General features: G+C 39.9%; 1 protein-coding gene across 10 annotated transcripts in view; it reads left to right on the top strand.

Annotated features, from left to right (window-relative positions):
- Positions 1-13,407, top strand: part of msi2b (musashi RNA-binding protein 2b) — a 280,631-nt gene that overhangs the window by 12,450 nt on the left and 254,774 nt on the right. For all 10 annotated transcript variants that reach the window (XM_037978969.1, XM_037978968.1, XM_037978967.1 and 7 more), the window contains exon 5: positions 4,506-4,547. In XM_037978969.1, coding sequence (XP_037834897.1) covers positions 4,506-4,547 — 42 coding nt within the window. The remainder of the gene's footprint in view (positions 1-4,505; positions 4,548-13,407) is intronic.

Here is a 13,407-nt window from a genome sequence, read left to right as displayed (position 1 = left end):
TACTTTTGGAAAGTTTCATTAAAATCCGTTCACTGGTTCATGAGATATTTTGCTAACAGAAAGACAGAGTTGACTCCGAATAGTTAATGGCAAAATTTTAAATAAAGAGCTTGACCAATCTGTTATCACTCAGAATATATATTTGGGGGTCAGTCTCAGCTACTACCACACCAACTCTTAGCTCTATCTCTGTAGAACTGACTGAGTTGTGGACATTGTTTGTGCTTTTAAAGTCAGTTGGTTACGGCAGCCATCTTGAATCAGGTCGACTCAGTTACAGACGCACGTCCAGTGACTACTTTCTGCAAATTTAATTAAATGTATCCAGCGGTTTATAGGATATTTTGCCAACAGGGGGACAAAAAGACATGATTGCCCACCTTTTGATTTAAACAAAAAAAAAAAAAAGTGAGATAAATCACGGGCAGTTGTTTTAGGATTCAAATTAGTTCAAGAAAGATCTCAACACTCCGTTCTGGCTTGAGTGCACTAACATTTGCAAGTATACAAATGCGCTTCAGGTCCATTTGGCTGTTCCTAAACCCTATGGTGAGCAGGTTACATAAGAACAAAGATTCAGGAAGGAAGTATCAGATGAAACTGACACTACCAAAAAAAACAAAACAAAAAAATTCAGGTTTGGTGGTAAGCTTATCCTGCTCATTTCCAGCACAGATACTGGATGCATGTTGTACTGGCCACTCATACCTTATGTAAGGATCATATGAACTTATTATGTAAAGAAAGAAACTTCTACACATCTCCTGTTTTCTAATTTCTCAAAGGAGGTCATCATTTGCTACCTAGAAGAACTACTCGAAGGACTGTTCATCGAGCGCCCAAATTCAGCCGCATTGGTCTGAGTGTTAGTTAAACAATTTGCTGTAGCATTTTAATGTAATTCTATGGATGCCCTTGTTTTGTTTTTAATCATTTTAATACGTGGAACTGACAGAAAACTGACATTAATTGCCGCTGTGTTTAAGTGTTCCTTCGTAGAAAGCAAAAAATCTTCGCAGTGAAAAGAAATTCTCAGCAAGACGGAAAACAATTAGTCTATGCTGTGTGATAAAATAAGATTTTATGTTCTTTTTTTTTTTTGTATGAAACATAAGCTTACAAAATTAAGACACATTACCAACTATGGGACTTTGGTATTCAGAGCATAATGTGTTGTCTTTGCTCAGTGTGCACAAAATAATTGAGTTTGAATTGGTTATGCCTGGGGCTAAGTGCTAAAACAAATCTTTAAATGAAATTTATTACAAGCGGGGTTACCGTGCCCAGGTGTTATTGAATTCATTTCTCATTCTGACCTGATTTAGAACGATAACGATAATAAGTGAGACTGGCAGAAAAGATGACAGTGACATTGCACATCATGGATTCCCTTCAAACAAATTAAAATGCAGTCAGTCTCAATGGCTTAATTGATCCGTGCAGATGGTGTCTTTTCTTCCAATTGTTTTCCCCAGCAGGGTACATTATCATTTTCTTAAATAAATCCATCTGCGGTAAAGGAGAAAGTCTCACAAAAGCTGAGAATTTATCCAATAATTATACGCATTTCACGGTATAAAATCGGAAGAACTTGCTTTAACGAAGAGCCTGTTGTCCGTCCTCGGATTCATTTGTATTCAGGCAAGGACAATTTAGGGTGACATTGCTGTTTGAGTCAGTTCACTGCCTTTCACTGTAAGTGCAAGGTTGATGAGAACTGTCCCCCCCCACATACACACACCACCACCACATACCTTCATACCAGTAAAATTAATGAGGAAAATGAAGCTAATGAGATAACAAGCACAAGATGGAGAAACAGGCTGATCTTACGCATCCTCCCGGTTATTTGGCAATATCTGGAGGCGTCACTGGCCTCAGACTCTCATTTTCTTCCTGTCATATTCAATCAGCGATTCCTGCCTAAAATAAAAGCAAGTGTCTTGCGTGACCATGGCCAGCAGAACACTGGCGTGGCTGGCTTCCTCGCTATTTTCCTCCTCTCACCAGTGTGTGTGTGTGTGTGTGTGTGTGTGTGGGGGGGGGTTGATTTAAATATGTAAGGTTTCTTGACCATGAGATAATTTTGTGTGAACATTTTCGTCTCGGGGCGCACTCTGTACGTTGCACTGATGTAAATGTGATCTCATAAAGGGCACGTTTTAGTGCGACGAATGTGAGCTTCTTCAGTTTTTGGTAATTTACAAGAAAAAGTAATGAGGTCACTGATATTGGCCATTTCTCTTTGGATACTTAGGCTCAATGTGTGACAATCCTCCCCTGAAATCGGACTAGTTCTGGGCAAATCTGGATAATTTATAAGGAGCCGTGTTAGGTAGTAGGTCAACAGTGAGTTTAAATAATAGGCTGTTTTGTTGTAGGAATGAATGTACCTGCGCTAACGTCTGTTACAACATGGTGCTTTTTAAGGTTACAAATGAGGCTAAGAGTGGATTTAATAGAATTATATCCTACAACATTTAAGTGCTGTTAGCCATTTGTTTTGTTGAAATGTTTGACTGCAGCACGGCTGTGTGGGATATCAAGCTACCCAGAAACCTGCCCCCAACCTGTTGTTTGAGAAAATTAACCATAACCCTTACCAGATTGTGGGAAATTAGGGAAACACACTATGTCAAATTGGACAAAGGCAAAAGAAAAATGTCTCCTCCCGGTGTTCTTATTACAGCTTAGTTGGCTCATTCATGTGCACTCAAAATGTAATTGCAATAATTCAGGCGACCCGAAATGCAGTGCTAGTTTTTGACATGGCTCTCAAATTTCAAAGACTGTATTACCTGCTGATAGCGTAGCTTCAGTAATTTAGCATTATGGTGAGTTAAATATAAATATTTAAAACACGAAATTGCATATGGACTGTGGTGTTCTAACATTTTTTAAAGCCTGTAAGAACTTCTGTTTGCATTTTTTTTTATTTCTGAGGTTTTAAGATTCTAGCTATAAGTAGATTTTCACACAAGTCTAAAAAAGGACAATTAATTTATTAAGAAATTAGAAGAATGTACACCAGATTGTCTGACTTCTTTGTACGACATAAAGCCAAAATTGAGATCTTTTGAAGTGGGGTTCCATTAAAAGCTTCTGATCAATTAATGTCTTACCTGTTGCTCTGTGAACAACCCCAGTTTGGAGAAATAGACTTTAATTCTGACTGGATTCAAAAGCTAACAAGTAGTGCTCAGTGGGGCCAAGACCAAAGTGGATTGCTGCCAAAATAAAACCACTTGAATCCTGAAAATGTTACGGCAATTCATACAAATTGCTACTTTATAAACCTTGACATGTTCATCAATTTTGCGTTGCACTGTTGTTTCAATAGAACTGTCATTATTTGCGAGCTCTAATAGCAGCAGAAGTACCCGGCACTTCCGGTGCAGCCTGGAGCACTTCCAGCAGGAGTATCACAGCATTTCTACCAGAAGATCAGATTAATGCAAAACTGACAGCAATGTAAAGGTTTCTAAATCAGCGTTTGCATGAACTGCTATGATGTTTTTTTTGAGTTGGAGTTGGAGTTGTTTAAAGTTCGCTTTGGTCTCGGCCCTGCTTGGGTAAGCCGTTAGCTTAAACTCTTTTTCTGTTCACAGAGCTTTCTATGACAGGTAGGATATTAAATATTCCACGAAACACCATTTTGAAAGATGTGAAGGGTTCCTTTACCTTTTTACTTCTCATGAAATGTTTACTTCAAGTCCTTTTCCAAAAACCAGTCCTGGTAATAAGGTCAAGACACGGCCAAATGATCCCGTCTTTTTTTAGCACAGTTCTTTGGTAAATGAGCTGTGTTGTCTTGCTGCACAACCTTTGTTTGAGATCCATTTCACCTATAGATGTCCTGACATAGGGACATTAGTCCATTTTTAAATAATTTATTGGAATATTTTAAAAGTATTGTTCTATCAGTGATGATTGAACAAGACCAAATCATGACGCTACCACCAGTGTTTGATTGATGGGATTAGCCCATTATGTTGAGACAAAGTGGTTTTCTTTCTCTCAACACGGGGCTTCTTATTAAAAACCAAAATGTTCCGATTTAGTTTGACTTGCCCCAAAATTACTATATTTAAGTCGATAGCTAGCAGCTTTTGTTCACTCCGATCTTCAGCAGGGTAAAGATTGGCAGCGAGCTCTTGTTTTATTTCAGATTTGGGGCTTCATTATTCTAACTCCTCTAAGCAGACCAGCCTTTTTCAGTGTTGTTCTCTTAATGTTTTACCTAATCCAATCCGAGGGTAGCCTTTAGTTACTTAGAAGTTACATCGACTATTCCTTGTACTTGAAGTGGTCTAAGTAATATACGCGGTCCAATAACGTTTCAGCATGATTTGGTTCAATCAGTTCAAATGAATTCCTGTCCACGTCCAACTCAGATCATGGCTTTGTGAACACTTCCACTCTTGGTCTCTTTGTGGACGCCTGTTCAGTGTTTTTCCTCAATGTTTCCATCAACACCAATTGCCTTATTCTCTTCTCCTTTTCAGATTGATCCTAAGGTTGCCTTTCCCCGTCGTTCCCAGCCCAAGGTAAGAATAGATTGGTCACTAACAATGCTCTTAGAAAACAATTATGTCTCAGGTTTGTTAGTTGAGCTTATCTTGGGAGCTCACCCAGCGTTTTACAAAGAGATGCAAAAATTCAGCCTGGACTTACTGATCTCACCTTGCCCACGTTGTTTTAGCAGAGAAGTTAAAGATGGAAATATTTGACTTCGAGGAGATCTTCTGAATATTTGCAGTAGATTCTGTAGTGCCTCACTGTTTTGTATTGATGTCATTTTTGTGCTTCAGGTGCGCTTGTTTCATTCCTTGTTATCGTGGTTCTTCAGGAGCAACTTTTGCGAAATTACCTGCATTGTTTATTTTCAACGGCACGTTAGCAGTGGATGCAACTGAAACTTAGCCTGTTTAATTGCAGTATCTGTTGTAAAAGCATCCTGTTTTGGCATCTCTTTCACATTTTAATTTGTGTATTTGCAGACAATGTTAGCTGTTGGTTGAAAAACACATTTTAAGATGAAAAGAAGGAGTCATTGTCTTTGATTGTACACATTCATATAAAAAAAAAACAAGTTTTATTTTTAAGTGATTAGGCAGATATTTGCCTGAATGATTTTTTTCTTTTAAGAAATGAATGGTGACCTCCAACTGACAGTGATGAATTACACTTGCTGGCTGAATTGTAAGTCTGAGTTCTTTTGTTGCATTTGGAGTTGAATGAGCCTGGATGACATGAGTGATTCAGAAATATCTTTATTGTGTCGCCTGCACGCAGAAATTGTCACAATTAGTCCTGAAACAATGGGTGAATTAAGAAATAAGCCATATACCAATCATGCAGGAACTGTCGCACAAGCCCTTCACGATGTGTATTATCTTTTCTTTTCTTGATTGCTGGTCTTGAGCGTTTCTATTGACAATTAAATATTCAGCATGTGCAGATGGTGTGGTGGAGTAGGCAAAGGCTTTGTTGACGTGCCCCCTCACACCACCCTCCAGCTATTAATGTGCAGGATATAGCGTAGTGCACTGTAGCGCTATTCAGCATCGCTATCAGGGCCTTTTCCACCTAAACCAGGAAATCGATAATAGATTTTCTCCTTTTCCTTGGATCACAGAGAGAGGCATTGTTAAAGACTTGTTCAGGTTTCAAATAAGGAATTGGCAGCACAGGCTTTCAGAAACCAGAGCACTCTGTGACTTAAGGATATCGGCGTATGGTTGAGAAACTACCAGTGTTTTTCCACTTTTTCTTACATGGCAAGTCGATCACCTTAATTCCTTCTCTTCTGAGCAGTGCTCATAAAAGTTGAAGGTGGAATATAACAACTCGGATGTTTGATGATGCCTCAAGTTATTAAGTGAACGAGTGAGTCAGCTTGCTTTTCTGGTTATTGCTTATCTTTTTTCAGCTGTTTTATCCCGCCTTTTTAGAAGAGCCGAGAAGAAAATTCAATTTTTAAGTTTTTTTTTTTATTATTAGTTTTAAACATATTTTTTCATAACCGAGCAAAATAATGACACCAAAACAACACTGTGTGAGCCTTCCACCAATGATGTGAAAACAGACTGTAGGTCAAGTTTGTCAGAATGAATGTGGATTACAGAGGTTCTCAAATCAATGGGTTTAAATCAGATAGATTAACATTTCAGGGGTTTGTACTTTATTCAGTTAATTTAGGACTTTTAAAAGAAGTCCCATTCTGATGTTCCTCTTTCTAAAGTCCTCTCTCTTTAGCTGGTGCTTTTCTTTTGTCCTATTTTTTGCTTCAGTTGTCTGCCTGCTTGGCTGCTTATGCAGTCGTTGAATAGGTCGCCTTTTTGTTTAAAGAAGCACGGCTTGGCAGGTGCCTCGGTGGCACGGGCTTCACGGAGCAAACTGTGACGAGGCCAACCAGCGTTAATTTTTCTCACGAGCAACAATGGCTCCGCTCGTAACCCTGCCAGTGACCTCTCACCGCTCACTGCTGCAATATGGTAAAACTATACAGTATGAACATCACGTAGCATAATGCTAAAAACAGGCAGGAGGTGAAGGTGAACAAGGAGGACATTTCACTGCAAACAAGTATGGGTGTTTGCTCTTGGATGACAGGATCACAGAAAAATGAAAAACAACCAGTAGCAGCAGACATGAATGGATCTACCGCCGAGAGTCATAAAGAGGCAAAAAATGTTGGATAGCTGTTGTTAGGTTATAATAAAATGTGCACACCCTCCGAGTTAATTTACATCTGATGTAACATTAATGACAAAATCATTTTTTATGTCTTCAAAAGTCTAAAGAAAAGTGAAACACCACAGTAATATAGTAGGTTGATGTGTAAAGAGTGAATATATTTACTCTTTATATGGGATACAGAACATTTCTTTGCAACACAAGTCAAAAAAAGCATCCTTTTCTTAATATTTTCAACCTGCCTTTGAGGATCATGTATATGTATGATTCAAGAAATCTTGTGTTTTTGTGACCATCTGCGCCATAATATTGGTAAAGGGCACAAAGGGGAGATAACCACAGCTCCCGTCAATCAAAGAAAACAGGCTAAGGAAATGCAGACCGTCACGCACATTACAAATGAATAATGTCCTCCGACTACAGCTTATCTTAAGACTTAAAAGGAACATTTTGTGTTATAAATAGAGGTTGTGCCTTACAAGTCATGTCAAAGGTATCAATATGGGCTGGCCCACAAATATTCAGGGATTAGTTTGCATCTGAGGATGATTGACAGGTGAGAATGAAAGGATTAAACAATCATGATGTGATGCAAAGTGCTTTATGCACATTCATTTATGCCTCGTCTCCTCCTAACCTGTCTGGGGATAGCCAGGGCTTTGTGAGATCGGCAGCTGGAAGTCGCTTTAGAATGCCAGGATTTCTCTGTAAAGGTTTCAAGATTTTAGCATTTAGTTTCACACCAAGCGTTCTCTGTGTTTATTGGATGCCAGTCCCCGCAGCAAATGCATTGTTACATTTTTATCAAAGATTAATGTTGAAAAATGGAAGCAAACGCGGATGGGGTAAACAAAATTATTCAACAGCACATTATTTTTTTTTTTTTGCTTTCCATAGAATTGTTCAAAGTTCTATCCCAAGTTCACACCTGGAAATTGCTTAGCAGATGTGATAAGTGCCTGGCAAGTGTAAAAACAGAGGGTTCACTTTCTTATGAGATGCAACACGCTGCTTGGATTAATAGCTGTGAAGTAATTGTAAGGTGTGATTGATCAGTCACTTTTTAAGATGAATCTGACTGATCCCGATGTGTATCATCCAATTATCCGACTTGATGCTTGAGACTAAACAAAAGGCTCTATCATTATTAAATGTTTTAGATTTTCCATGTGATGTAAGACGGAGCTAATTTCCCTTTAAAGCGCAGCAAGTGTCGTGTTAGTATTCTGGAGAGATTCAAAGGCTTCTGTAGGATCTGATGACGTCTGACTGCCCTACAGGTGTGTTTTCAGAAATCTTATTTTTCACAACTTAATTTCTGGCCTGTTGTAAAACTGGCACTTCCATTAAAATCTCTCTCTCTCACACACATGCACGCACACACACACACACACACATACAGAACAACCACCCACCTTTTTAGTTTTGTGTCTGTGTACAAAAAGTGCCAAAGAAGACAGATGATATAATGCAGCTTCTTGGTGTCGCCTCGTTTGATATTTCCCCACTAGGACGCGAACTGAAACACGTAAACGAGGCCCGCTCGCAGTTTTGTGAGAAATCAAAGATGGTTTCTGCCGACATTGCTCGAGATTTACCACTCAACTGTCGGCGTCATTACCTCTGCTGCCGCTGCCGCCACTGCTTTTGTTTCTCACAGTGGAGTCACACAGAAGCATAACATGTCCCAGCATGATTTTAATTGCCAGTGGGACTGTGGCCACTTCAGTGGGAGATGCGTTCTGATGGCTTGTTATGGAAATGAAAGGAGGGAGCAGCTTCGATTTACAGAGCGTTGGGCGTAACCCTTTCCTTTCACCTTGAAAAGGGATTTGCCTTGTAAAGAGTCGGCCCGATGAGCCACTGCGCGGACTTTGGGATGCAGAAAGAGGACTCCGTTGGTCTGTAAAGCGATGTTTACGGCATAGAAGCAGCTGTGACAACACTTCCAGGAATCTGTTTATTTTGTTTGCGATGACACTTCTCATACTCAGCTGCAGGAAGTAACTGTGTTAGTACATCAGTGAGGCAATTCTGGACAATCAGCCAGAAAAACCATCAAAGCGCTGTCCCAAATATTTCGTACGCCTGTCACAGCTGTGACACTAGCTTCCCATTGCATGTCCTAGTGTTGCTCTGTCTCCTGCAGCTGCAGCTCCTTTCTTTCTTCTCGCCTCCTGCTTTGTCTCTCCCACATCTTCCCATGTCATATTCTCGTTTTCCCTTTGCCTCTTTTTTTCCTCTCTTCTGTCTCTCATTCTGTGAATGGCAAATTGATCACTACCCACCTCTTCCACCACTTGTCTGCATACCACACATTTCTCTCAAGGACTGTGTGCACTTGGCTGCAGGAAAAAAAAAATCCCAGGTACACCGAGTCTCTAGATATCTTAGGTTCAGGCTTTAAAAAAAAAAAGTTACATCCCCATTGCCTTTTTATTGTGTGACAAACCCACATTTGACATTATGTACGCATAATATAAACCTACTTGGAGACAGAAGATGTTTTATATACACATTATAAACAAGTGTTGTCTTCTTTCAGTTGTCTCTTGGTGTCTCTCGTTGATCTTCCCCTTTTCCTCTTTTTTTTTACCCTCTCTGCACTTTGTTCTTAGTCTTTCAGGATTAGAAGGCCTTGTAAATCCAGTCTTACACCTTGCTCAGTTATTTGATCTAGATTTAGCTTTATGATATTCCCCTTCTCAAAATGATCCTTATTTTAAATGACACAGCTCACTGCTGGGAAAATGAAACCTCTGTAGCTGCCAGCCCCTTTGAATGTCCCTGTGAGTTTATTAAAAGCACCAGCTTCCCGTTCCAACTCTGATCTGCACAGCTGCACGAGTATGAAAGAATATTCAAGGACAAAAGTCTATAATGGAATGCATCAGAATGCTGCGTCGTTATCTTTGATGAGCATCACAGTTCATGACAATAAGCCCTCCCTGATATTTCCACTATGATAGAGGATTCTTTCTTTATTAAACATTCCATTTTTCAAAGCATTTCTGGTGTGCAGATGGCTCACAGAGTGAAAGAAAGAGGGGGAATGTTATGTTGTGCAGACTATTATCCAAACCTGACACTGCATTTCAAGGCATGTGTCTTATTTTGGTGAGCAACCAAGATGTCCAGCTAAAGAAATATTTTCTGTATTTCTCTATGAATGCGCTTTTAAAAATGGATTTTACAATTGACACTAAATGCACCGACACCGCGCCGAGACAGTGCGAGAGACCAAGAGACAGTCTGATTGTAACCAAAGAAAACTTTGACAGAGATGTCAGAAAAGTGACAAGCAAGTTGATGGGAATTCTTCACTGTCACTCCTCTCAACCGTACCCCCTCGGAAAAGGGGAATTAAAAAAAAGTAAAAATAAAAAATAAAAAGTTGTGCAGCCAACATAAACAAACCCACCCTTCGACAGAGCATGACACGAGGAGTTTTTCTCCCTATGTGGAAATGGCTGCTGTGTCGGAGCCGGAGATGGGTTTAAATCCCTGACCCGTCAGCTCCTTTGCTTTCGGCGGCCTCGGTGGAACTGCTCCAGATGAAAATGGGGCCAGAGCAGAGACATATGAATGACTGTTTGTTTGGTGGTCAGACACAATCACCAACTGAGTGACCCAGTTAACGGGTAGTCAAAGTGATGCTCAGTTTGATTCATGCATGTTTTTCTTCTTTTTTTTTTTTAAATTTCACACTTCCTAAATGTATCTTGTGTTCTTTTCTCATGCTCTCAGCCAATATTTATGCTTCAATGGAAAGATAAATGATTTATAAAAGTGAATGCTAGTGTAATTATTTTTTTTTTGCCGCAGATATAATATGAACACACATTTCTTTTGTTTGAATAATTGCCACAGCGCTTATAAATGGAGGGTATGTGTGTGTGATTCCTCTGCCTCTCTCTTTTCTGCTCTGGTCTCCTTGGTTGCGGGTGGAGAGTAATTAGGTTTTCTGGGGGATTGAGGGGCTCTTACAATGCTTACCAATGGCAGCAGTCAGGCAGGCTAGTGCTGGCAGGCCAGAAAGGACAGAGGGCTGTGCAGGAGCCTGGCACTGCTAAACCTGATGCTGACTGACAGTAATGAGGACAGCCTGCTAGCCAGGATAGAGAGGAGAGCACAGGAGAGGAGGGCATGGTCCTCCACCATGCCTCTCAAGACTTCTTATCAAAGGCTCTCTGCATGTACACACATGTACTAAGCAAACAAAACGGTGCATACAAAAGTTTAATATGTACTTAAATGCAGAGTTAATTAAATGCATCATAGCTGAGTTATTCCACTCTTGTTTGACTTCAGTTATGAGCTTTACAGAAGAATCAAAACCGACATTCGTAGTGATTCAGCACTAACATGCAATGGCAGCTGACAGGTACAGATTTCCTTTTTCAGTTCAAAAACAAAATCATACCTGCATTTTGTCTCCTGGGTGAAAGTTTTCATGTCTTGGAAAACAGCCGCCATGTCACCGCTTTCCCACCTTCGCAGAGAAAACCTTACTGTTTACAGTATGTCCATGATATTGATCCTTTAAGACTGAGCGGCAATATTTGCATTTTCCCAAACTACACTTTAAAATGACACAAAGCTTATTAAAATCAGTGATACTGTTTCCACTCCCCCCGCCCAATCAAATCTATTTTATGAGCTCTTTTCGCACATTCCTTGTGACTTAACGGTCGTTCTTGTGAAGCCAGTCCTGGTCCTTCTTGGTAATTCACACATGCCAAACAGAGGGGGCTCAGTGTGTGTCACTGTCTGCTTAGACATATAAAGCTTGCGCAGCAGAATCAGATGAGTGACATCAGCGTTGTCGTTTAGAGCAAAGGACTGCACATGCTGTCCCTTACTTCACACTTACCCGCCAACTTGGCTCTGTGACTACCTCTGTTTCGGGCTCATGGGCATATCAGCTGTGGATCGATTTCCACCCTCCATTCCACCTCGGTCACTTCATACGATACATAACACAGGAAGGAGGCGCCTCATAACCATCCTGAAAATGTTGTGTGAAAGGGGGTGTGGTTTCGGTGTCGCTTTGGGTCTGTTGTGTTGGTCAGTTTGACGTTTTGGGCGAAAAAAAGCAAACTAAGAACTGGTTTGATGTTTCACAGCTGGTTAGCCACCACAGTATTTTAAGTGTCTCCTCCATTAGGTTGTTTGCACCACTCTCAAGTTTGTTTAAAGTTTTTGTAGTGGACCACACTGAAGATCAGATGACTGTGTCTGGTTTAACCTGCATTCTGATGTCTTTATAGCATCAGTCAAGCTTAAAGATGCAGGTTTAAACACCACTCAGTGTTTGTGAACATTTTTTGCAAATACTTAACAGCTGTTCTGGCCACTAACCGATGAACTTCTCTTTCATGGAGTGCCCTGCCAACTGGATTAGTACAAGTTGTTTCAAGCAGGATCTTTCAATACCAGCTAGTAACGACTGACAGTCCTAATGAGAAAACTGGCAAACACTGTTGTAACATTTTGTTGAAAATGGTGGAAGAATGAGTGAATGTGAATGCATTTCATTGGCCAGCGTTTACAGGCGAGCCTGAAAGAGAAGCGTGACAGTGAGCTCATGTTTTCCCACTTGTGCTTCCATTTCACATCAATGTTAAAAACCCAGCTTTTTGATTGTTCTCTTTTGAATACAGTAACGCTGGCTCTATATTTTTAAACTTGGCAGCCATGGCACTTGAATTGCTCTGGTTAGGGTCCATGACTCTTCTTTGAGTCTGTGAAGTAAGCCGTTCTTTGCTTGGGCTGAGAAAAAAAGTTGACGCACCAACTCTGTAGTTGCTGTAGTGCAGTTTTCAGGGCTAGAGACGATGCTTTGGCAGTCAAAATAAAACAAAACAAAACAAAAAAAAAACCTAGTTTTAAGTAAGTTGCTGGCTACAAACTAGCACTGAAAATGCTTTGATAAACAAATGTTTTATGTTGGCAACTGGTTGCAGAATATTGTCTTCGTATTTCAAATTGTACATTTGGAAAGGTGTCCCTTGTGCAAAGCCAACTAAAGTACACGTGTATTGTAGCCTATGCATGTTTTTTTTAAATATTGCAATATTGTAATGACAAGGCTTTGCTACTTGTGTCTTTACATGATCTCTTGTATGAAATGCTTTGATTGAATAATGATGATTGATGTTCAGTATCTGGGATCAAAAAGCTGCAAAAGTTTACTATAACCCATATTTTAACCATAGCAAGGCGCTGGCCAGTCAGAGTGATGGAGTCTATCATCTTCTCTGTAATACTTTTTGCCTTCTTCTATAAATTATTTTCTTTTTTCATTAGATTCTTCTTTTTATTTAATAAAAAAAATCAAATGTGTGAGATCAATTTGCACATCCTAGAATTTTACTGTGGATAATTATAGCTTTAAAACATTTAAAAATGTTTTTTTTTTTTGGTTTTGGTATTTAGTCAAGGCAGTTCATTGGCATTCCTCTAAATCCTAGAAAGATGTAATTTGTATTTTACTGCTGTTGTGAGATGTTTGAGAAAAGGTTATTAGTATTTGGCTTTTTTAGTGGTCTCTCATCACAGCAGTGTCAGGGACTAAGTGGGTTTTGGTCATCACAAACTAGCAGTGACACTGACCTTGGGCCCTCTTCAGCTGTAGCACTCTTCTGTATTAGCCGCTTCAATAATGTGATAGGTGGATTCCCCAGTCTGATTCCCCCCCCCCCCCCC

This window comes from Kryptolebias marmoratus, linkage group LG13 (assembly GCF_001649575.2).
Source record: "Kryptolebias marmoratus isolate JLee-2015 linkage group LG13, ASM164957v2, whole genome shotgun sequence".
Lineage (NCBI taxonomy): Eukaryota > Metazoa > Chordata > Actinopteri > Cyprinodontiformes > Rivulidae > Kryptolebias > Kryptolebias marmoratus.
This window is presented reverse-complemented; position numbering and strand designations above follow the sequence as displayed.